General features: G+C 43.1%; 1 protein-coding gene across 2 annotated transcripts in view; it reads left to right on the top strand.

Annotated features, from left to right (window-relative positions):
* Nucleotides 1-1,076: 1,076 nt before the first annotated feature.
* Nucleotides 1,077-26,091, top strand: part of LOC106573059 (calcium/calmodulin-dependent protein kinase type 1D) — a 52,107-nt gene continuing 27,092 nt past the window's right edge. The window contains exon 1 of one of the 2 annotated variants that reach the window (XM_014147712.2): nt 1,077-1,620. In XM_014147712.2, coding sequence (XP_014003187.1) covers nt 1,523-1,620 — 98 coding nt within the window. In that variant the 5' untranslated portion in view covers nt 1,077-1,522. The remainder of the gene's footprint in view (nt 1,621-26,091) is intronic. The other variant, XM_014147711.2, reaches the window with a different exon arrangement.

Genomic DNA, 26,091 nt, shown 5'->3' with positions numbered 1-26,091 from the left:
GTCGGCGTTAAACTAGACATTGAGCCGATGTTGCCATTTTTAGCTAATATCAGCCGATTCCGTTATATCGTGCATCCCTAAAAATGAACATTACATTTTCTGGCAACAGCTCTGCTGGACATTCCTGCAGTCAGCATGCCAATTGCACACTCCCTCAACTTAAGACATCTGTGGCATTGTGTTATGACAAAACTGCACATTTTAGCTTGGCCTTTGTCCCCAGCACAAGGTACACCTGATCATGCTGTTTAATCAGCTTCTTGATATGCCACACATGTAATGTGAATCGAATATCTTGGGAATGGAGAAACGCTCACTTACAGGGATGTAAATACATTTGTGCAAAAATGTAGAGAAATAAGCTTTTTGTGGTAGCCTTATTCGGCCATCCTGATCTCTCTGTTTGGCTATTAAACTGTGTGCAGCGGTCAGGCCTAAAGCTTAAGGATGTGATCTTCAGTGCTCTGCTCCGAGATGAACCAGTCTGTCCCAGTGAGACAGACCGGTGAGGCGCCACCATCTCATTAACACATTGCAATGACCAGAAGACCAATTGCACTTCCTTCAGAATCTCTGACACTTTAATTAACAGATTTAACTGGTTTTCTATATAATCATCTCAGCTAACAGCAATGGCGATGTCCCTTTTGCTTTGGGGAAATAAAAAGTATCTGTCTCATAATGATATATTAGAGAAGGATGACTGCTGAATGTGATAACATCGACCAGGCACATGCATATAGTGTACATGCAGAAAACGTACACACCTTTTGGCTTAGTTGAGGCCATGTAGGTTGGATCAGAGTAATCATGTTGTTAGAAGGACTTCACATAGTTCACTGTCACCATAGTTGTATTCATGGAAAAGCCCACTTGCATGTCAACTATAGCCATTACGTACTACAATTTGTTTTTGTTTTATTTAATCTTTTATTTAACTAGGCAAGTCAGTGGGTCATGGATTTGGTGCAATGCGAACACCAATCGTTCACTCGTAGCCTACCTATCCTCATCCCCACGCACTCTGTCGGCTACATGGACAATAGAGGAGAGCAGCCTCCCACTCCCCCTTATTGGTATAACAACAAGGGGGGCGGTCAGCAGGCAGCGTGACTCACTAGAATAGCGGTTCAGTTCACATACACGCACCGATCAACTCCGCCGACCGGAGTCATCTTTCGATCAAGTAGCATTGCCTAAACAGAATCTGAAGAGGTAGAATTAATTGTTCCAAACCAAAAGGAGACAGAACAACGAGGAAGCTCCCGTTGAATTCCGTCAAGATGAGGCTAGTCTGATAACGTGCAGGTAGACTGCTACGTGTGATTTGGTGGTAGGGCTACCGTAGGAGACCTGTTGTATGGATTGGCTGAGCGATGCGCGGTAGAATTGGGCGACACTCAGACAGAAACTCTGTGATATCAGTCACGAATTTAAGTCGGGGCCGTATTTCCTCACTGGGTCAGCACAAGGAGGTGGGAAAACGGTGAATCTAATCACTTCGGTCTTCCCTGGTGGCGACATGGCGAAGGAGAACGGAGAGTCGGGCGGGGATGGATCTTGGAAGAAGAATGTCGATGATATCAAGCATGTATTCGAGTTCAAAGAAGTCCTTGGGACGTGAGTAATGTGGTTTATCCTACTCCGTTCTAGAACCGAGGGTGTTCACACTTAAACTTTTGTCTTCGACTCGGTTTACTTGACAGACAAGACAATAATACAATGTAACCGTAGCGGAAATGCAATTGTCATCGTGTTCCGTTGCACATTTAGATGAACTAGTCGGATTTCCACTGTTGTCAACGACGTATAAACGATATGGCCTGTGATAACCAATAGCCAGCCTACCTGCAATATTTTTTTACAAATGTTAATTAACGCTTTATGATTTCCTACAAATGTTTCTGAAATCGAAAGTTACTTTCTGGATGCAACAATTCGACAGCACGTGCGAAAACGGTCAATAATCGGTCTATTCTATGGTGGCAGGTGTTTGATGGATAATCGGACACGACCCTGTATAATACGACGTTATCTCAATTTATCTCTCATAGCATGGAAGGTTATTTTGGTCAGAGATTAGTTCTGGTAGGTTATGGCGCTTGCCCAAGGTGGTGCCTCAACTCAATGCACCTGGATTACAGAATAGATTCTCTTGAGCTTTTCTTTATTCGTGTACATCAAATTGAGTCTATAAGCCGAAATATGGCAGCACCTGTTTATTAAATGCATTGACTTAAGTTCTTGTCTGGTCAGACTGGATAACATTGAATATATGCAGAAGATTGTAATACTTGTGCTGATTTATGATCACGTCTATGCTGTATTTCATGTATGATAACAGAAAGCACAGGAGGTTAGTAGGACCTTAATTGGGGAGAAAGGGCTTGATGAGTGGAATTGTATCAAATACATCACACACATGGTCTCCAGGTGTTTGATGCCATTCCATTGGTTCCGTTCCGGCCATTATTATGAGCCATTCTTCCCTTAGCAGCCTCCTGTGCACGAAAGGCACTTGCCCATTGGGCAAGTCAGGGGTATTTTTTTTAGTTGCCAGAAGATTATGATCACTTGGCCTGAAAACTTTAAGTGGCTAATTTCACCTACATGCAGGGGAAAGACCAGACTGTACCCGGCTTCAAGAGGGGGGTTGAAGGGGGCTTAGCACCCTCAGTTCAAACCTGTGCCCCCTTCAGTTTTAGTTTGTCCCTATATAATAAAAGGTCAAATGATTGAAAGGTTGGCTCCAAAAAACATCTATCTATATTGACTTTCAAAGCAGAATTACTTTCCCATTGTTCCTCAACTGTAGTGTATGATATACTTTTATCCAATGTAAAAAAAAAAATGTAAAAAAAAAGAATAAATAACAATTTCAAATTTTGCTACATAAGACTGAATTGAGCTGGTCGGTATTTTAACGCAACAGTTTTGGTGACAAACTATCAGAGTTGAAAATGTAATGGAAACAACTTTTTATTAGGTACATAAAAACGTAAGAAAAAAAGGGCATTTTGTGCACTACGTCATCACACTGATTTATGGAGATTTTTGAATATTCGCATGAAAATCTGTGGCCAATTGGATGGAAACCTAGTTACTGACTGACACTGAATTGATTATGACCGAGCTGTGTGCTCTGACCCTTTCCCCGGTCTTGGAGAGAAAATAACTGTACCGCAAAATGTTCCTGGGTGTGGCATGGAAGTTGTCACTGCTGGGGGCTCTGGAGACATCCCGTGTCCACTGTGCATCATTAGGCAGAGAATGTTCCCTTACCTGCTTCAACAAAGGCCCATGCAGGGAAGTTTATGCCCCCCGCATCGCCAAAAGGTTAGTGGACAGTGTTTAGGGCCTGGGCAAAGTCTTCATCTGCCCTGGGGAAAATGCTATGATGATACTTTATTTGCTCCACCAATCTACATTCACCAAATGAACATACCATGTTGGTCAATATGTATGATGATGATACCCAGTGCTCATTTGGAATGTGCCATTCTGCCTTGCTGTCACATGTCCATTAGTTTGGGTTCGTTTTTAAGGGAAGCGGTTAGAAATACTGAACCGTAATGATTTCAGTTGAAGGGGGAAAATGACTGACAATGTATGAGGTTACTGCTTATGTGTGAGGAAGTTGTTTCAAACAATTTAAAATGGCGATCAGAATAAGGGTAGGGGTTGTGTGGCGAAGATGCGCTGTAGGCACGTCTCTCTCCACTTTATTCGAACTCACTCCAATTCGTGCGCGCTATTTGTTTAATTGTGTCAATTGTTGGGTTATGGTCGTTTTGATCATTCATTAAATATAGTACATTCCTACCATTTTCATTCTCCGAGTGGAAACATTTTTTGGAGAGCTCAAAACTGCGCAACAATTGTGATGAACTTGTTAATTTAATTACATTTACCAGTTTACTGTCAATTTCTTCGTAGTCTTTGTTTGGGGAGCATGTGTCTGGTTTCTCCATGTTTAATGTTGTGTGAATGCACGCACTGTAGCATGCATACATATACCTGGCCTGGGTGCCAAGAATAGGTGTTGCCAAATGTATTTAAGTGTTTGGGGATGTGTTTGGGGATGTTCTAGTTAGTTCACCTTTTGGTAACTCAAAGGGAGGCTGTATCTGAGCCACCCACCTGTGCTTATTGGTTAAGACAGGTTTTGCCTAATGAAAGGCTTTTTTCTTTTGAATGCTGACATTCTTAAGTCAGAACCTTGTGTGTGTGTGTATATATATATACATATACACACACTTTTGGTTATATATATAACCAAAAGTCTTGCTCATTCCAAAATCATGGTCATTAATATGGAGTTGGTCCCCCCTTTGCTGCTCTAACAACCTCCACTGTTCTGGAAAGGCTTTCCACTAGATGTTGGAACATTGCTGCAGGGACTTGCTTCCATTCAGCCACAAGATCATTAGTGAGGTCGGGCACTGATGTTGTGAGATTAGGCCTGGCTCGCAGTCGGCGTGCCAATTCATCCCAAAGGTGTTCGATGGGGTTGAGGTCAGCGCTCTGTGCAGGCCAGTGAAGTTCTTCCACACCAATCTCGACAAACCATTCATTTCTAAATAGACCTCGCTTTGTGCACAGGGCACTACGCGCTTCAGCTGTCCTGTTCTGTGGCCTACCACTTCACAGCTGAGCCGTTGTTTCTCCTAGACGTTTCCACTTTACAATAACAGCACTTACAGTTGACTGGTGCAGCTCTAACAGGGCAGAAATTTGACAAACTGACTTGTTGGAAAGGTGGCATCCTATGACGGTGCAACGTTGAAAGTCACTGAGCTTTTCATTAAGGCCATTCTACTGCCAATGTTTCTCTGTGGAGATTGCATGTCTGTGTGCTTGATTTTATACACCTGTCAGCAACGAGTGTGGCTGTAATGGCCAAATCCACTAATTTGAAGGGGTGTTCACATACTTTCAAATATGATGGTGATATTTAAATACCAGCTCTGCGTAAATAAATCACTTCAGATCTCTGGTGTTCAGTTCCCCGGAATCTGTGTGTTCAGGATGTGGAAGATGAGTATGACGTGTCTCCTGTCTAACGCCCAGGAAGCTCCGATTCAAACTCCCATTAGACAGCTTTGCAAGCGTTATGTCAAAATACTTATTACTCACTAATTATGAAGTTTTGCTCAGCAAAAATCTTCATTTACGTCCGTTATGTACTTCCAAAAAAGGTCAAAATAAAAATGAGCAAGCAACCAAAAAAATGCCTATTTTACTCCTCAACGTAAATCACTCATTACTGTCACACAGGTCAGAAGTCTACAAAAGCTCAAAACATTGGAGGTGCTGAAGAGGCTTTTATTAAAGCTAGACTGACCTTTGAACTGGGAAAGGAAAAATACACACATATGGGGATGGGTTTCATCCCATTAGTACTGTTTGTTGTAGTTGGGACAAAAGTTCTGCTCACAGTTCTGTTATTCTCACAACATATTCTCTCATGCTTGAACTACTATACTTTTTCAGTGCAGACACATTCTACCAGAGTTTATTTCTGCCCTACAGTTAGTGCTGCTTGACTTGATGCCTGCTCTGCTGTGGATGAGTTATGATGCACACAGGGAGCATGTTAGTACTCACTTTGAAGGGCATATTCCTCAAATGGAAGACTGGAAGACAGTTCTTCAAAAGATTCTCTCCCTCTTCAAGATTGTCATCAATGGCCTGGGTGTTACATGCATACTGTAGGTGTTTCTTGTTTTTGGAGCCAAAGCACAGAGTGATAATCTAGCCACACTTTTTAATTCACAGGCAAAGATAAAACACCAGGTGTTATTTTAGATTCTGAACTAAATTTCAAATCACACATTAGGAATGTGATCAAAATAGCTTTTTACCACCTGAGGAACATTGCCAAGGTGCGGCCGTTTCTCTCTCAGGCTGATACAGAGAGACTAATCCGCACTTTTATTACAAGCGGGCTTGACTACTGTAATGCTCTCCTGTCTGGCCTACCCAAGAAAGCCATTGTTCAACTGCAAAACATACAGAATGCTGCAGCACGGGTACTGACCAAGACCAGACGGAGAACACATATTTCACTGGTTTGAAGGTCTCTGCACTGGCTGAGTTTTAGAATTCATTTTAAGATTCTTGTATTGGTTTTCAAATCAATCCAAGATTGTGCAATCCAACACATGTCAGACATGTTTTTAAGTTATGTACCCAGTAGGTCCCTCAGGTCCTCTGGTACTGGCCTTTTAACTATCCCAAAGCCTAGGACCAAGAGGCATGGAGAGGCAGTCTTTAGTTATTATGCCCCCAGCTTCTGGAATAACCTGCCAAATAACCTGAGGGGGCTGAAACTGGGAACATATTTAAAAAATAACTTAAAACCTCTTTTTAGATTTGCTTTTCCTTAGGGTGCTCATTAGTAGTTCAGTTTGCCATTCTTTTTGTTTTATCTTTTGTTTGTGTATTAAATATTTCAGCTTTTATTTAAATTTTTGCTGTAAAGCACATTGCGTTGCATTTCATGCCTGAAATGTGCTGTATAAATAAAGCTTGATTTGGTTCGGCTCCCTGTCCAATGACTAACTCGTTTTTTTTGTGCGTTTTGAACTTGAAGTAAAAATCTGTCAACATGTTTGATAGAGGTTGAATTGATAAGCTATGTACTATTTAATTCCTTCAATCTAAGCAGCGACACAGGCATCAGCACTCCTTCTTTTGGGGAGAATGTAATTTGATCGGGTATTGTAGGAAGCCTGTGTCAGAGAAGGGAATTCTCGGGGGCTGTTTTTGGCCAGCCCCTTGGAGAACGGTGTCAAGCTGGAAAAGTAGGCCACTCTTAGCTTCAGTAAACTGGCAATGCTGGTCTCCTTTCAGCTGTGTAAACTTGGACAATATGGGGATCAGGATTAGGGTCAATTCCATTTTGATTCAGTCAATTCAGGAAATAAACTGAAATAAAAATGGAATTGGAATCTGTTTACTTCCTGGCTATTTGGAGTGATGACACACACAGCAATCCCTTCATCACGGCATAGCCTATTGGTTGTTGAGAGTCTAAGATCATTCTCAATATGCTACATCTCTTAGGCTAAGTCCCATTGTCTGCACACTTTTTGGCTTAGCCCAGGGCTAAGAAAGAACGTGCAGCGTGAAAGCCCTTCATGTCCCCTAATGGATCTGTGTTCGACCCTGTCCTCCTGAGGTACAGGCTGTGCCTCTCATTACCATCAGGGAGGAGAGATCAATGTTCCCATCAGCCTCTTGATTTGAACACATGGCTTTAGTGTGATTGTAACCCCCGACTTGGGTCACACTAAGAGATCTTACGTAATTCACTCCATTCCATTCAACTATATTTCCTTGCAGGCTCCCGTTGTATTCAAGGAGTGGGCGATCGTAACGGCAGAAGGTTACGATGCCCTCATCTGTTCTTTTATTGTTACCTGTGAATGTCGTCATGAGTTTAGGAACCAATATTCACAGTCAGTTAGGAAAGCTAAGGCTAGCTTTTACAAACAGAAACTTGCATCTTGTAACACAAATTCCAACAAGTTTTGGGACACTGTAAAGTCCATGTAGAATAAGACCAGCTCCCAGCTGCCCACTGCACTGAGGCTAGGATACACTGTCACCACCGATAAATCTACGATAATCGAGCATTTCAATAAGCATTTTTCTTCGGCTGGCCATGCTTTCCACCTGGCTGCCACCCCCCCCTCCTTCACCCACATCCAGACAGCTGATGTTCTAAAATCTGGATCCCTACAAATCAACTGGGCTAGTCGATCTGGACCCTCTCTTTCTAAAATTATCCGCCAAAATTGTTGCAACCCCTATTACTAGCCTGTTCAACCTCTTTCGTATCGTCTGAGATCCCTAAAGATTGGAACGCTGCCGCGGTCATCGCCCTCTTCAAAGGAGGAGACACTCTGAACCCAAACTGTTTACAGACCTATATCCATCCTGCCCTGCCTTTCTAAAGTCTTCGAAAGCCAAGTGAACAAACAGATCAATGACCATTTCAAATCCCACCGTACCTTCTCCACTATGCAATCTGGTTTCAGAGCTGGTCATGGGTGCACCTCAGCCACGCTCAAGGTCCAAAACGATATAACTGCCATCGATAAGAGACATTACTGTGCAGCCGTCTTCATCGACCTGGCCAAAGCTTTCGACTCTGTCAATCACCGCATTCTTATCGGCATACTCAATAGCCTTGGTTTCTCAAATGACTGCCTAGCCTGCTTCACCAACGACTTCTCACGAGTTCAGTGTGTCAATCGGAGGGCCTGTTGTCAGGACCTCTGGCAGTCTCTATGGGGGTGCCACAGGGTTCAATTCTCGGGCCGACTCTTTTCTCTGTGTATATCAATGATGTCCCTCTTGCTGCTGGTGATTCTCTGATCCACCTCTATGCAGACGACACCATTCTGTATACATCTGGCTCTTCTTTGGACACTGTGTTAACTAACCTCCAAACGAGCTTCAATGCCATACAACACTCCTTCCGTGGCCTCCAACTGCTTTTAAATGCAAGTAAAACTAAATGCATGCCCTTCAACTGATTGCTGCCAGCACCCGCCCTCCCGATTAGCATCACTACTTTGGACGGTTCTGACTTAGAATATGTGGACAACTACAAATGCCTAGGTGTCTGGTTAGACTCTCCTTCCAGACTCACATTAAGCATCTCCAATCCAAAATTAAATCTAGAATCGGCATCCTATTTCACAACAAAGCCTCCTTCACTCATGCTGCCAAACATACCCTTGTAAAACTGACTATCCTACCGATCCTTGACTTCGGCGATGTCATTTACAAAATAGCCTCCAACACTCTACTCAAAAATCGGATGCAGTCTATCACGGTGCCATCCGTTTTGTCACCAAAGCCCCATATACTACCCACCACTGCGACCTGTATGCTCTCGTTGGCTGGCCCTCGCTACATATTAGTCGCCAAACCCACTGGCTCCAGGTCATCTATAAGTCTTTGCTAGGTAAAGCCCCACCTTATCTCAGCTCACTGGTCACCTTAACACCCACACGTAGCACGCACTCCAGCAGGTATATTTTACTGGTCATCCCCAAAGCCAACACTTCATTTGGCCGCCTTTCCTTCCTGTTCTCTGCTGCCAATGACTGAAACGAATTGCAAAAATCTCTGAAGCTGGAGTCTTATATCTCCCTCTCTAACTTTAAGCATCAGCTGTCAGAGCAGCTTACCGATCACTGTACCTGTACACAGCCAATCTGTAAATAGCACACCCAACTATCTCATCCCCATATTATTACTTACCATCTTGCTCTTTTGCACCCCAGTATCTCTACTTGCACATCATCATCTGCACATCTATCACTCCAGTATTAATGCTGGATTGTAATTATTTTCGCCTCCATGGCATATATATTGCCTACCTCCCTACTCTTCTACATTTGCACACGCTGTACATAGATTTTTCAAATTTTATTTTGTTATTGACTGTACATTTGTTTAACTCTTGTTTTTGTCGCACTGCTTTGCTTTATCTTGGCCAGGTCGCAGTTGTAAATGAGAACTTGTTCTCAACTGGCCTACCTGGTTAAATAAAGGTGAAATATACATATATATATATATATATATATATATATATATATATATATATATATATATATATATATATATATATATATATATATATTTTTAAATGAGTCACTGTCTAAACAGTCTGTAGGTTGAAAACCAGTCATCTCTACATAACAGCCCACCATGCCTGGGGGCGGCAGGTAGCCTTGTGGTTAGAGTGTTAGGCCAGTAGCCAAAAGTGCCTAGATTAAAAAAAAGAAAAGAAGAAGAAAAGGTTAAAATAAATGCCTCTGCCTGTCTGCCCACCAATGTCTGCAGTAGCTCGGTCGTGCTCAGTTTTGTTCTGTTGTAGAACTTTTTTTCTACACACACACACACACTGTCCCATGTCAGCACAGCAGAGGCCCTGGTTGGGACTCCTGCTGTGTTGTGTATAAGCAGAGACAGCAGGGGTGTGTGGTGTGTTGTATTCAGTGAGCTTGCTGCCTGCTGAGCTGCTGTCACAGGCTGACAGCAGGCGGGTCACTCGGGGTGAGCCAACCCTGGCAGGTTTAGCACACACATACACACACACACACACACAGCGCTGTCTTTTCCCCTCCTCCTCCCGACCCCTTGTTCAGCGCTCAGCCTAGACGCTTTGCTTGGGGATTAAGAATAGACTGATATAGGGAGGTGACAGGGACAGAGATGTAGATTATCTCTTCTCCTCTTCTTCCTTCCCTTCCTCCACTTCGGGCTTTCCCATCAGTGTCCAATAGGGATCATCTCTTCTCACTCATACACTTTAGGTCTCCCTGACTGAATAACCTTAAACCCCTTCCCCCGACCCTAGAATTTACCCACTAGCCCATAGACACATTTACATCAGAACGGATTGGTTATTAGGTATAAGCAATATGGCAGAAATTCCAACTAGCCTATCAGAGGTAAATGTGGAACTAGCACTATATTAGCACAAGAACAAATTCTTAACTGACTTGCCTAGTTAAATTGAAACAATATTGCTCATACCTATTTTAAGATCTAGGTGAAAGGCGTAGGGTTGCTTCAGGATGAGGCCATAACCTCCACCTGTTGCCCTTCAACAATGCATAGCTATGAGATGGGGTGCAAGCTTGGAAAAAGAAAGGAAAGGCCTAGTTGTCACTATTGAAAACATCAATGCTCAGTCGCATTGATTGGGTCGCACCAAGAGACCTTAAGTCATTCACTCCGTTCCATCCAACTATATTGTCCTGGCAGGGAAATTCGTTGTGCTTCCAGGAGCACATAAGACACACAATGTACTATACAGTTAAGAAGTAATGTTTCACAGTCATATAAGTACAGTTGAAAAGGCTCACGGTGTATTCACGGAGTGGGCGATCGTAACGGCAGGAGGTTACGATGCCCTCATCTGTTCTTTTTATTGTTACCTGTGAATGTCGTCGTGATGAGTCGCTGTCTAAACAGTCGATAGGTTGAAAACCAGTCATCTCTACATAACAGCTCACCATGCCTCTGCCTGTCTGCCCACCTATATCTGCAGTAGCTCGGTCGTGCTCAGTTTTGTTCTGTGAAACTTTTTTTTTTCCACACCCACGCACACATTCCCATGCCAACACAGCAGAGGCCTTGGTTGGGGCTCCTGCTGTGTTGTGTATAAGCAGAGACGGCAGGTGTGCGGTGTGGTGTGTTCAGTCAGCCAGCTGCCTGCTGAGCTCGTGTCGTAGGCGGGTCACTCAGGGTGAGCCAGCCCTTGCAGCTATAGCACCCACATACACAGCGCTGTCTTCTCTTCTCCTCTTCCCAATCCCTCATTCAGCCTAGACCCTTTGCTTGGGAACTAAGAATAGACTGATCAAAGGAGTGAGGGACAGGAAGAGACCCAGATTCTCTTCTCTTACCCCTCTTCCTTCCCCTCCTTCATTTCAGGCTTCCCCAGAAATTCCAACTAGCTTACCAGAGGGAATTGTGGAACTACCACCATATTGCTTATACCTATTCAACCCTTTAAGAATCGAGGTGAAGTCTTTATGGGTTATAGGGCTGCTTTTGGATGAGGCCATAGTCTTTACCTGTTACCCTTCAACAATGCATAGCTATGAGAGGGAGATTCTGATATTGATCCACGGTCCCTGACATTTACTTTAATATTATTCCTTTACTAAAGCGCAATAGAATGTTTGGCAGGCAGGTGTAATCCATTTTGTTTCTCAATACAAGCAGAAGGATGGATAAGCATAGATTTGAATACAATAGAATTAAAGTTGTGTTAAACAAACATCTGATGTATGCTCTTTGAATGAGATATATATATTTATTTATTACTGAACAAAAATAAGTGTAACATGTAAAGTATTGGTCCCATGTTTCATGAGCTGAAATAAAATATCCTAGAAATGTTCCATATGTACATAAAGCTTCTCTCAAATCTTGTGCACAAATTTGTTTACATCCCTGTTAGAGAATTTCTACTTTGACAATATAATTAATCCTCCTGACAGGTGTGGCATATCAAGAAGCTGATTAAATGGCATGTTCATTACACACGTGCACCTTGTGCTGGGGACAAAAGGCCTCCCAAAAATGTGCAGTTTTGTCACACAACACAATGCTACAGATGGCTCAATTTTGGGGGAGTGTGCAATTGGCATGCTGACTGCAGGAATGCCCACCAGAGCTATTGCCAGATAATTGAATGTTTTATTTCTCTACCATAAGCTGCGTCCAACGTCGTTTTAGAGAATTTGTCAGTACGTCCAACCGGCCTCACAAACGCAGACCATGTGTAACCACACCAGCCCAGGACCTCCACCTCCGGGCTTCTTCACCTGCAGGATCATCTGAGACCAGCCACCCGGACAGCTGATGAAACTGTGTGTTTGCTCATCATCGTCACCAGGGTCTTAGCCTGACTTAACCTGACTGCAGTAACCGACTTCAGTGGGCAAATGCTCATCTTCGATGGTCACTGGCATTCTGGGGAAGTGTGCCCATGGATGAATTCCAGGTATCAAATCAAATTGTATTTGTCACATGCGGCCAAATACTTACAAGCCCTTAACCATCCATGCTTTAAGAAAAAAGTAACAAATAATTAAACAGCAGCAGTAAAATAACAAGTGAGGCTATATACGGGGGTACCGGTACAGAGTCAATGTGCGAGGGCACCGGTTAGTTGAGGTAATTAAGGTAATTATGTACATGTCTGTAGAGTTAAAGTGACTGCATAGATTACAAACAGAGTAGTAGCAGCAGTGAAAAAGAGGGGTCTGGGTAGCCCTTTGATTAGCTGTTCAGGAGTATTATGGCTTGGGGATTGAAGCTGTTAAGCCTTTTGGACCTCGACTTGGTGCTCCGGTACCGCTTGCCATGCGGTAGCAGAGAGAACAGTCTATGACTAGGGTGCCTGGAGTCTTGGGGCCTTCCTCTGACGCCGCCTGATATAGAGGTCCTGGATGGCAGGACGCTTCGCCCCAGTGATGTACTGGGCCTTACGCACTACCCTCTGTAGTGCCTTGCGGTCGGAGGCCGAGCAGTTGCCATACCAGGTGGTGATACAACCAGTCAGGATGCTCTCGATGGTGCAGCTGTAGAAACAGCTGAGTCATCGAGAGGGGGAATAGATTTTGTTGTGCCCTATTCACAACGTCTGTGTGTTTGGACCATGATAGTTTGTTGGTGATGCTGACACCAAGGAACTTGAAGCTCTCAACCTGTTCCACTACAGCCCCATCAATGAGAATGGCGGCGTGCTCGGTCCTCCTTTTCCTATAGTCCACAATCATCTCTTTTGTCTTGATCATGTTGAGGGAGAAGTTGTTGTCCTGGCACCACACGACCAGGTCTCTGACCTCCCTATAGGCTGTCTCATCGTTGTCGGTGATCAGGCCTCCCACTTGTGTTATCGGCAAACATGATGATGGTGTTGGAGTCGTGCCTGGCCGTGCAGTCATGAGTGAACAGGGAGTACAGGAGGGGACTGAGCACGCACCCCTGAGGGGCCCCCGTGTTGAGGATCAGCGTGGCGGATGTTGTTCCCTAACCTTACCACCTGGGGGCAGCCCGTCAGGAAGTCCAGGATCCAGTTGCAGAGGGAGGTGTTTAGTCCCAGGATCCTTTGAGGGTACTATGGTGTTGATCGCTGAGATGTAGTCAATGAATAGCATTCTCACTTAAGTGTTCCTTTTGTCCTTGTGGGAAAGGGCAGTGTGGAGTGCATCATCTGTGGATCTGTTGGGGCAGTATGCAAATTGGAGTGGGTCTAGGGTTTCTGCGATAATGGTGTTGATGTGAGCCATGGCCGGCCTTTCAAAGCACATCATGGCTACAGACGTGAGTGCTACGGGTCTGTAGTCATTTAGGCAGGTCACCTTTGTGTTCTTGGGCACAGGGACTATGGTGATCTGCTTGAAACATGTTGGTATTACAGACTCAGTCAGGGACAGGTTGAAAATGTCAGTGAAGACACTTGCCAGTTGGTCCGCGCATGCTCGGAACACACGTCCTGGTAATCTGTCTGGCCTTGTGAATGTTGACCTGTTTAAAGGTCTTGCTCACATCGGCTACGGAGAGCGTGATCACACAACTGTACCGGGCAGGTGGCAGACAGCGTGTATGGGCGTGCGGTCAACATTGTTAACCTCTATGGGCTAGGTGGGACGCTTGCGTCCCACCTACTCAACAGCCAGTGTAATCCCGTGGCGCATTATTCAAATACCTCAAAAATGCAAAAACTTCAATTTTTCAAACATATGACTATTTTACACCATTTTAAAGACAAGACTCTCGTTAATCTAACCACACTGTCCGATTTCAAAAAGGCTTTACAACGAAAGCAAAACATTAGATTATGTCAGCAGAGTACCCAGCCAGAAATAATCAAACACCCATTTTTCAAGCTAGCATATAATGTCACATAAACCCAAACCACAGCTAAATGCAGCACTAACCTTTGATGATCTTCATCAGATGACAACCCTAGGACATTATGATATACAATACATGCATGTTTTGTTCAATCAAGTTCATATTTATATCAAAAACCAGCTTTTTACATTAGCATGTGACTAGCATGTGACTAGCATTCCCACCGAACACTGCCGGTGAATTTACTAAATTACTCACGATAAACGTTCACAAAAAGCATAACAATTATTTTAAGAATTATAGATACAGAACTCCTCTATGCACTCGATATGTCCGATTTTAAAATAGCTTTTCGGTGAAAGAACATTTTGCAATATTCTCAGTAGATAGCCCGGCATCACAGGGCTAGCTATTTAGACACCCAGCAAGTTTAGCCTTCACCAAACTCTGATTTACTATTAGAAAAGTTTGATTACCTTTGGTGTTCTTCGTCAGAATGCACTCCCAGGACTGCTACTTCAATAACAAATGTTGGTTTGGTCCCAAATAATCCATTGTTATATCCAAACAGCGGCGTTTTGTTCGTGCGTTCAAGACACTATCCGAAAGGGTAAATAAGGGTGGCGAGCATGGCGCATTTCGTGACAAAACATTTCTAAATATTCCATTACCGTACTTCGAAGCATGTCAACCGCTGTTTAAAATCAATTTTTATGCCATTTTTCTCGTCAAAAAGCGATACTATTCTGACCGGGAAAGCCTGTATACGTACAAAGAGAGAGAAAATAAATACATCTCGTGCCCTCGTGCACGAGCGTGAGTCTCAGAGTACTCTGACCAGCCACTATCCAAACGCGATAATGTGTTTCAGCCAGAGGCTGCCTCGATATCATTCAGCTTTTTCCCGGGTTCTGAGAGCCTATGGGAGCCGTAGGAAATGTCACGTTACGGCAAAGATCCTCAGTCTTCAATAAAAAGAGCCAAGATGAACAACAACTTGTCAGAGAGGGCGCTTCCTGTTTGCAATCTTCTCAGGTTTTTGCCTGCCATATGAGTTCTGTTATACTCACAGACACCATTCAAACAGTTTTAGAAACTTTAGGGTGTTTTCTATCCAAAGCCAATAATTATATGCATATTCTAGTTACTGGGCAGGAGTAGTAACCAGATTAAATCGGGTACGTTTTTTATCCGGCCGTGTCAAAACTGCCCCCTAGCCCTAACAGGTTAACAGTGCCCCATGTTTGTGGGTGGGTTATGGTATGGGCAGGCATAAGCTACGGACAACAAACACAATTGCATTTTATCGATGGCCATTCATCTGCCGCCATCACCTCGTGTTTCAGCATGATAATGCACTGCCCCATGTCGAAAGGATTTGTACACATTCCTGGAAGCTGAAAATGTCCCAGTTCTCCCATGGCCTGCATACTTACCAGACATGTCACCCGTTGAGCATGTTTGGGATGCCCTGGATCGACATGTACAACGGTGTGTTCCAGTTCCCACCAATATCCTGAAACTTCGCACAATGGGACAACATTCAACAGGCCACAATCAACAGCCTGATCAACTCTATGCCAATGAGATGTGTTGCGCTGCATGAGGCAAATTGTGGTCGCACAAGATACTGATTCGTTTTCTGATCCACTCCCCTACTTTTTTGTAAGATATCTTTTTTTTCAAGGTAGATGCATATCTGTACTCATGTGAAATCCATAGATTAGAGCCTAATTAATTTATTTCAATTGATTTCCTTAACACAGTAAAATCTTTGAAATTGTTGCATTTATTTTTTTGTACTGTGTGTGTGAACAATATTAATCACTAGCAACAACAGAATAAATTCATTTTTAATTACATACCTACAGTAGAAAAGAGAAACTTAATTTCTCAACTCCTTTTGATCAAGAAAAGGTTGGAGACCCTTGATGTAGGGTGCTATTTGGGACGCAACCCGTATCTACCCCTGGAATGGTGTTGCGGTCATGCTGTTAGTCACCCAGGTTGTTGCCTAATGAGGTCTGCTTTGTCACTGTAGCCTAGTCCATCTCTATCAACATCCAGTGGCATGTATTCATGGATGCCAAGGGACACCACGCGTCCCCAAAAAATTTACAATTTTCCTTCAGTTCGCAAAAAACTGAATGCATCTCACCGGAGAAAGTATCCAAGCAAGTAAACAGCACCCCTTTGTCTCTGTATATGTAGCCCATCTACCTGATGGTGTCTGGTCAAAAAGAGTGACATTGTTTCCGCCCGTAGCATTGAATGCAAGGGAAGCCAGCGAGCATTTGGCCTCCCTTGATAAAGTATAAAATAATAGCCAATCAGCATTGAGCTTAACTGAGTGAGTGCAACTGTGAATGGTCCTGTTTGGATTTGGCTTCACACCAATCACATCAAAAACAAAACGCCATACACAGAAAAAACTTGAGTTGTTGCATCTCATTGTCGTTGTTCTCTGGTGGCTAGCTAGCTAGCTAAAATTGTCCCTTTCCCAAATTAGTCATGGATGGAGAGACTGATTTGTGTTTCTACTTAATTCTCCGTACTGGCCAATGATTCTGATCCAACCATAAATTCATACATTGTGCCCCTGGGCTGAGAGGATGGAAGTTCAACATGTAGCTAGATGTAGTAGGCTAATGTTAACTAGCTGGCTTTTTGTTGCCCATGAAAGGAAGTCAGGCTCGTGAGCAAGCATTTTAGCCAGGTAGCCTAGGACAACAACAACTAAAAGCGTGTACTGTATGACAGTCATAGACCGTTTCGTCAACATGAAATAGAGGTTGGCATTGGCGTTTCTCTACAAGTAGGCTGAGTAAACATGTTTTTTATACTTGCATGAACGCGCACGTGCGCACACGAAATCCGAACCATGGACAGCCACATGATATTTAACTTATGTTGATTGGAATAAATAGTAAAAACGATCTTTTAGTTGTCACTTTACTAATAAAGTGACAACTGAAAGATACTAAAAACAATTAGACTAGGCATAGGTGATTTGATGACGTTGAAATGTTGCTGGAATAGTGGAGGCAGCTCCTGTTTTCTTTACAACTTGCTGTAACTCTGTGGTTCTAATCAATAGTTGTTTAGTGGTCCGAAAATGTCGGAAACACTAACTTGCTTGATCATGCTGTAGGTTATGTAACTGTTTTTTACATCCAATATGCGTTGTGGACGGTTTTATGATGAAACAAAGGTGTGGTTGAATTTATTATGCCACTGTGTATTATTGTCTCGACCTTAGGCCTATATATCACAGTGGCAAGGTATATGAACTAACAGGTTATAGAACAAATGAACACATAGGTTGTAATAACAGAACACATAGGTTGTAATATGAATACACAGGTTGTTATAGAACACATGGGTTGTAATAAGAATATACAAGTTGTTATAGAACACACGGGTTGTAATAAGGCTTTTGTTCTGGCTTGGCTTCCCCAGTGATTTTACCCACGCACTGATCCTGTCGACATCAGTCAGTCAGATCTGCTGCCTGGCCGGCATCTCGCTCTCGCTCGCACTCAATGATGCTCTCAATGATGATGTCAGAGATGCATTTAATACCAAAAACAAACAAATACTTATACAGTGCCTTCCTCTCTTACTTATCACAGCTGTGCAGGACAATTAGATCACTATAAGTGAATGATCACCATAACCATATTCACTGTAACTGGGCTGCTCTGTAGCATTAATACCACTTTAAAGGGGTTTCTCTTACTGCGTTCCTTTAGCCAGTCCTATTTTCATGGTAAGTGCTGAAGTGTAGCTAGTCTCCTTTCAGGCAGGCAATGAGGGATTGTGGAGTAAAATGGTTCTGTGGAGTAAAGTGTGTGTGTGTGTGTGTGTGTGTGTGTGTGTGTGTGTGTGTGTGTGTGTGTGTGTGTGTGTGTGTACACACAGTCGGTCCTCAAACGAGTGGCTGGCCCTTTGGGGGTGAGGGGATTGAGTTGAGCTGCAGCTAGGAAATTGGTATGATGATGGGGACCCTTTAGGTGTGTGTGTGTGTGTGTGTCCGTATGTGGGTGCTGAAGTGTCTCTGCCTCCTCATGCATTTGTTTAATCCCTGATTACTTGAATCAGGTCCTGTATTCATAGGACTTCTTCACCTGATCCTAGATCAGCACTCCTGCTCTGAGATGCTTTTTAACTACGCCCAGACGTGATTGTAGTACAGGATATATTAAGGGGAGCTGGTTTGGGTCTGGAAAGATGGGTCTAGTTAAAAGTAGGGATGTAACGATTCACCCATACGATTCAAATGTTTAAGATATGACTGCATCGGTACGAGGACCCCAAACGGATCCAAATGTAGCATGCATTGGTCAGAAAATGTATTCAAACGTTACGATACACACATTCACAAATGTTTTGCTCCTATTTCTTTGTTTCTACCTTCCACAAATATCATTTTTTGTACAACTGATGTGTCCTCTCCTTCATGGTCAAACTAAGAATGTAACTGTCTTGACAGTCATGCCCAACCACCTGGGAAATATCAGTAACCTAGTCAAACTGCGTACTGTGCCAGCTTCGCGTACTGACCAATGTGTGGTAGGTGGCCTGTTCCTGATCTTGCTCATCTGAGCAACACGTTCAGCATTCGAATGCTAAAATGGTTTGTGTGATATTAGGCTGTCTTAGTTCACAACCTAAAGTGCCTTCAGAAAGTATTCACACCCCATGACTTTTATATTCTTCACATTTTGTGTTAAATTGGGATTTTGTTTCACTGGCCTGCACACAATATACCATAATGTCAAAGTCTAATTATGTTTCTAGAAATGTTCTACAAATGAATTCAAAGTAAAAAGCTGGAATGTCTTGAGTCAAGTTATTCAACCCCTTTTGTTATGGCAAGCCTAAATAAGTTCAGGAGTAAACGTTTGCTCAAGTCACATACGTTGCATGGACTCTGGGTGCAATAATAGTGTTTAACATGATTTATGAATGACTAAGGTCCCTTTATGAATAAGGTCCCTCAGTTAAGCAGGGGATTTCAGACACTGATTCAACTACAAAGACAAGGGAGGTTTTTCAATGCCTCGCAAAAAAGAGCACCTATTGGTAGATGGGTAAAAAACCCAAAAAGCTGACATTTAATATCCCTTTGAGCATGATGAATTTATAATTACACTTTGGATGGTGTATCAATACACCCAGTCACTTCAAAGATACAGGCATCCTTCCTAACTTCGTTGCCGGAGTAGAAGGAAACCGCTCAGGGATTTCCCCATGAGGTCAATGGTGACTTTAAAACACTTACAAAGTTTAATGGCTGTGATGGCAGAAAACAACTGAGGATGGATCAACAACATTGTAGTTACTCCACAATACTAACCTAAATGACAGAGTGGCTGCATCACGTTATGGGTATCCTTGTCATCGGCATGGACTAGGGAGTTCTTTTAGGATGAAAATAAATGGAAAAGAGCTAAGCACAGGCAAAGCCCCAGAGGAAAACCTGGTTTATCAGTCTGCTTTCCAACAGACACTGGAAGACAAATTCACCTTTCAGCAGGGCAATAATCTAAAATACAACGGCAAATATACTGTACAACATTTAATGTTCCTGAGTGGCCTAGTTACACACAGCTGTAATCGCTGCCAAGGGGGATTGTAACATATATTGACTCGTAAATTAGTTTTCTGTATTTCATTTTCAGTAAATTTGCAAACATTTCTAAAAATACGTTTTCACTGTCATTATGGGGTATTGTGTGTAGATAGGCGAGGAAAAATATATATTTAATCAATTTTGAATTCAGGCTGTAACACAACAATATTATATGGAATAAGTCAAGGGTTATGAATACTTTCTGAAGACGCTATGTAATTTGCTAGGTTATTGGTATCTATGGGCTGTTGAAAATTGTTTTCCCGGAATAAAAGTAAGCTACCAGAAACAACTCTCATTTGGCTATACTTGCTGAACAGTGTTTCCAATAGATTATATTTCAATTGTTAAGATTCACCATCAGTTTTGGTAGTTTTGCTTTAAACAATCAGTCTATATTGTCATTTTTAGATATACGGGGTAAATTTGATAAATTCATAATGCAGAATCACTTTTACGTGGCGCACTGCATGGCCAATGTGGGAGAAGAAAATAAGGTCACCATTTTTTCAAACGGTCAAAACCGTTTCATTTTGAGAGGGGTGAAATCCAAACTTGTGCTACATATTCATTGGCTATGTGATACCTAATTCGTAAATGATAAATATTGATACATGACTGGCTCAAACACTTAATCTGCAAAAATGACAAGTTTTATTAGTGGGTGATGGTGATTTCTAAACATGATGGTGATTTTCAAATAGGCTACATTGCAGCCCCCCAATCTGATATTGTAGATGCTTAGTCTCCCTTATGGCTCAGATCAGATGCCTGCATAATACATACACATAATTTACAGTACATTCGGAAAGTATTCAGGCCCCTTGACTTTTTCCACATTTGTGACCGACCGTCTCGATTCGGTCTTGAGGCAAAATATCCAATGTTTTTTACAATGGATAAAAGTAAAGAGACTGCTAGAAAATGGTATATCATGCACTACAGTTGAGGAACAATGGGGATAGTAATTCTGCTTTGAAAGTTGATAAACATGTAACCTCACTTTTGAGAAAATGACCCTTGAGTGTTTTGGTACCTACTGGAGAGCTCTTCTTTGAGTACACCCATTCCGCATCGTTCACACCCTCTTACGCTTTAACCCCACCCATCTCTTTAAGGATTCACATGTGAGGCTATGTACTAAGCAACCAAAGATTTCAAGACCTAAAGTCTGGTATATACTACGGGTGTGTTCGTACATTTAATCTGGAGTGCCAGTGTGTTCTGGGTGTTCGTAAACTCAGTGCGTTTGTCAGATTTGCCTTTGGTGAATTCCGAGTGTTCCGCTCTCAGAGCGCTCATAGAGCACACTTGACGCTCTGGCCAAGGAGTAGCGTTGATCCGAGCGTTCTGACCTAACAGCAGCAGTCAAGCTAACTGACTAACATTGGCTAGCTTGCTAGCTTCTTCCAGACACAAATGAGAGAACAGCTCAATCTGACCATTTTACTCGTCCTAGCAGAGCTGGTTAGGATGTTTTCATGTTATCCAAAGCGTTGCTGACTGCAACTGTGCTGCTGGCAAATTTAATTGCGCTTTTTTGCCAACGTTTACTGACACCGGCCATATTCAACGGGTGTTGAGCATTTGTAAATTTGTCAGTTATTCTGCGCTCTGGCACACAAAGACGAGTGCTCTGAAATCGGAGTAGATAACCAAAGCGAATTTACCAGCTACGTCTAGCAACAACTGTCACAGTGACAACACAAACATTCTATTGAAATAGTTACTTGCATAGTGGAGTCATTTGTTAAGACATGTATGTAGCTAGCTAGCTAAACAATGAAGCATCACCCCAACTCGTTACTACCTTGCATGAATCTGCAGGTAGCTAACTAACCAGGTTCAATGTAAGCTAGCTAACATTAGGCTATAACTAGCAATGCAAATGGACCTGAGATAAAAATGTTACTACACAGATCATACACTTAAGGTTAGCTAGCTATCCAGCCAGCTAACGTTAACTAGCTAGCTAACAGTAAACTTGAACTTGAAATGAGAATGACTTTCTGACAAAATTAGAAATGTCTATCTGAATGTATTGCAATGCATTGCTAGACTCTCTTACCGTACACATGGATGGACGCTTCTCCCTCTGTCACGGATGCTATGGTTGCCCTGAGTTTGAAGATGTAATCCAGAGACAGGTGTTTTATACAACACCAGCCTTCGGTCTGTTCTCTTTTCGACTCCGCTGCATATTTGCAGAGTTTTTATCACTTTAGCTATCATACTCTAATTCCACTGATTTCAAAACTCGGTCCTCCAGAAAGTGGAGAGCAACACTTATGCATTTCTACTACATCATATCTTAAAAAAAAAAGCTGTATTTATAAAGGATTACATACACATACTGACCAGCTCATTATAAATAGAAGCATGCTACATGGCAGACCGATCTGAACTCTTCTCTCGGCATGTCCAGCCCACTCATTATCTCAGCCAATCATGGCTACCGGGAAGGTAGCTGTTTTTTTCTGTGACTAAACCAACAAGGTTCTTAATTTAATAATTGTATTTGTATTTACAGATGGCATACAAGTTTGTTATTAAGACACATGAAAATTCACATGTTCCAGAATTCACATGTTCCAGTTTTTGGGGGCATTTCTGCCCCCCAAAACTATTTTATTTAAAAAGTGTTCAAATGGCTCTCTGTGAAGTAGACTTGTGACATACGCCTAGTTTCCTGAAATGAGTCACATTTTATGTTACAGACTTACTCTAAAATTGATTATAGTTTTTTTTCCTCTCATCAATCTACACACAATACCCCATAATGACAAAGCAAAAACAGTTTTTTAGACATTTTTGCAAATGTATAAAAATAAAAACAAATACATGATTTACATAAGTATTCAGACCCTTTGCTATGAGACTTGAAATGCAGCTCAGGTGCATCTTGTTTCCATAGATCATCCTTGAGATGTTTCTACAATTTGATTGGAGTCCCCCTGTGGTAAATTCAATTGATTGGACATGATTTGGAAAGGCACATACCTGTCTATATAAGGTCCCACAGTTGACAGTGCATGTCAGAGTAAAAACCAAGCCATGAGGTCAAAGGAATTGTCCGTAGCGCGCCGAGACAGGATTGGGCCAAGGCACAGATCTGGTGAAGGTTACCAAAAAGTTCTGCAGCATTGAAGGTCTGTGGTGGCTAATTTCTGCATTACCAAATGAGGAGAGTTACAAACTTCACACACCAGTCAGAGTTATACTTAAACTACATCTCTAATAATAAGAGCTTTGCAAAAGCACTTGACTTTCAATGATGCGCCATTGAAAAGTGACAACAGAAAAGTACAAAGATCTTTTATAGCCAAGATACACCCCTCTCAACATACATGACGAACCACAGATCTTAGGAACAGTTCACAAATGGACTTTAGAATTGAGAAAGGAGTATCCTTTAGCCAGATAGCATTCGCTATAAATTACCGTTCAGTTTGGTCCCTAAGACGAGGTTCTAATCTCGTTCCTGGTACGGTATAGAACAGAACCATTAGCTCATGTTCTCTCAAATGCTCTTTAGGTTTTATCACCCAAAGACATCATAAATCCTCCGTCAGTGTTATCTCATAGAGGCCCATCCTCAGTAGAGTTAACACACGCAATAGTTAACAGAATACTCTATTCTGTCGAATAAAACAACCATTATAACATAATCTTGCAATTTTCCACGACAGGTCCCAAGAGCACAGTGGCCTCCATCATTCTTAAGTGGAAGAAGGTTGAAACCACCAAGACTCTTCCTAGAGCTGGCCGCCTGGCCAAACTGGAGAAGGGCCTTGGTCAGGGAGGTGAGCTCAGAGCTCTAGAGTTCCTCTGTGGCAATGGGAGAACCTTCCAGAAGGACAACCATCTCTGCAGCACTTCACCAATCAGGCCTTTTATGGTAGAGTGACCAGCCGGAAGCCACTCCCCAGTAAAAGGCACATGACAGAGAAGAATGGGAGAAACTCCCCAAATACAGGTGTGCCAAGCTTGTAGCGTCATACCCAAGAAGACTCGAGGCTGTAATCGCTGCCAAAGTTGCTTCAACAAAGCACTGAGTAAAGGGTCTGAATACTTATGTCAATGTGACATTTCTGTTTTTTTATTTTCAATCTAAAAACCTGCTTTTGCTTCATCATTATGGGGTATTGCGTGTAGATTGATGAGGGGGGAAAAACTATTTAATCTATTTTAGATTAAGGCTGTAACGTAACAATGTGAAATAAGTCAAGGGGTCTGAATACTTTCCCAATGCACTGTACACACACACAGCTCAGTCAGGCCCAGCTCAGTCAGGCCCAGCTCAGTCAGGCCCAGCTCAGTCAGGCCCAGCTCAGACAGATCCAGCTCAGAGAGGCCCAGCTCAGAGAGGCCCATCTCAGACAGATCCAGCTCAGAGAGGCCCAGCTCAGAGAGGCCCAGCTCAGACAGATCCATCAGCAGCAGATTTGAATTAAGAATAGAAAATAAATTAGTTTATGCAACAAATGTTAGTTTATCGTATTGAAAGGTTAAGACGCTATTTAATAGGTTATTTATTGTAATGACAAACCATTCAAATCGCATTTAAAATGTATCCTTCAGTACATAGCCATTATTGAAGACTGCCCATTTGTCTTCACCACAGCCCCACAGAGCCCTCTAAAGCCCCAGTACAGCTGCAGGGGGTTGGCGTGTGCCAGAGAGAGCAGAGGGACAGTTATCTATCTGTGGAGAGAGCAGAGGGACAGTTATCTATCTGTGGAGAGAGCAGAGGGACAGTTATCTATCTGTGGAGAGAGCAGAGGGACAGTTATCTATCTGTGGAGAGAGCAGAGGGACAGTTATCTATCTGAGGAGAGAGCAGAGGGACAGTTATCTATCTGAGGAGAGAGCAGAGGGACAGTTATCTATCTGAGGAGAGAGCAGAGGGACAGTTATCTATCTGAGGAGAGAGCAGAGGGACAGTTATCTATCTGAGGAGAGAGCAGAGGGACAGTTATCTATCTGAGGAGAGAGCAGAGGGACAGTTTATATCTGAGGAGAGAGCAGAGGGACAGTTTATATCTGAGGAGAGAGCAGAGGGACAGTTATCTATCTGAGGAGAGAGCAGAGGGACAGTTTATATCTGAGGAGAGAGCAGAGGGACAGTTATCTATCTGAGGAGAGAGCAGAGGGACAGTTTATATCTGAGGAGAGAGCAGAGGGACAGTTTATATCTGAGGAGAGAGCAGAGGGACAGTTTATATCTGAGGAGAGAGCAGAGGGACAGTTTATATCTGAGGAGAGAGCAGAGGGACAGTTTATATCTGAGGAGAGAGCAGAGGGACAGTTTATATCTGAGGAGAGAGCAGAGGGACAGTTTATATCTGAGGAGAGAGCAGAGGGACAGTTTATATCTGAGGAGAGAGCAGAGGGACAGTTTATATCTGAGGAGAGAGCAGAGGGACAGTTATCTATCTGAGGAGAGAGCAGAGGGACAGTTTATATCTGAGGAGAGAGCAGAGGGACAGTTTATATCTGAGGAGAGAGCAGAGGGACAGTTATCTATCTGAGGAGAGAGCAGAGTGGGCAGTTATCTATCTGAGGAGAGAGCAGAGGGACAGTTTATATCTGAGGAGAGAGCAGAGTGGGCAGTAATTGCCCGTATCAAAACAGTAACAGTCGGACACTTACATGGAATTTCAGGCTTAGCCGCAATCTTTAGAATAGATTTTGGTGAGTTTCAGTCTCTTTCTTGCCCGCTCTCTCGCCCCCGTCTCTCTGTCTCTCTTGCCCTCCCGCTCTCTCTCTCACTCGCCCACCCTCCCTTCCTCTCTCTCGCACACCCTCCCTCCCTCCCTCTCTCTCTCGCACACCCTCCCTCCCTCTCTCTCGCACACCCTCCCTCCCTCTCTCTCTCTCTCTCGCACACCCTCCCTCCCTCTCTCTCTCTCTCGCACACCCTCCCTCCCTCTCTCTCTCTCTCTCTCTCGCACACCCTCCCTCCCTCCCTCTCTCTCTCGCACACCCTCCCTCCCTCCCTCCCTCTCTCTCTCGCACACCCTCCCTCCCTCCCTCCCTCTCTCTCTCGCACACCC

Source organism: Salmo salar, chromosome ssa16 (genome assembly GCF_905237065.1).
Source record: "Salmo salar chromosome ssa16, Ssal_v3.1, whole genome shotgun sequence".
Classification (NCBI taxonomy): Eukaryota; Metazoa; Chordata; class Actinopteri; order Salmoniformes; family Salmonidae; genus Salmo; species Salmo salar.
This window is presented reverse-complemented; position numbering and strand designations above follow the sequence as displayed.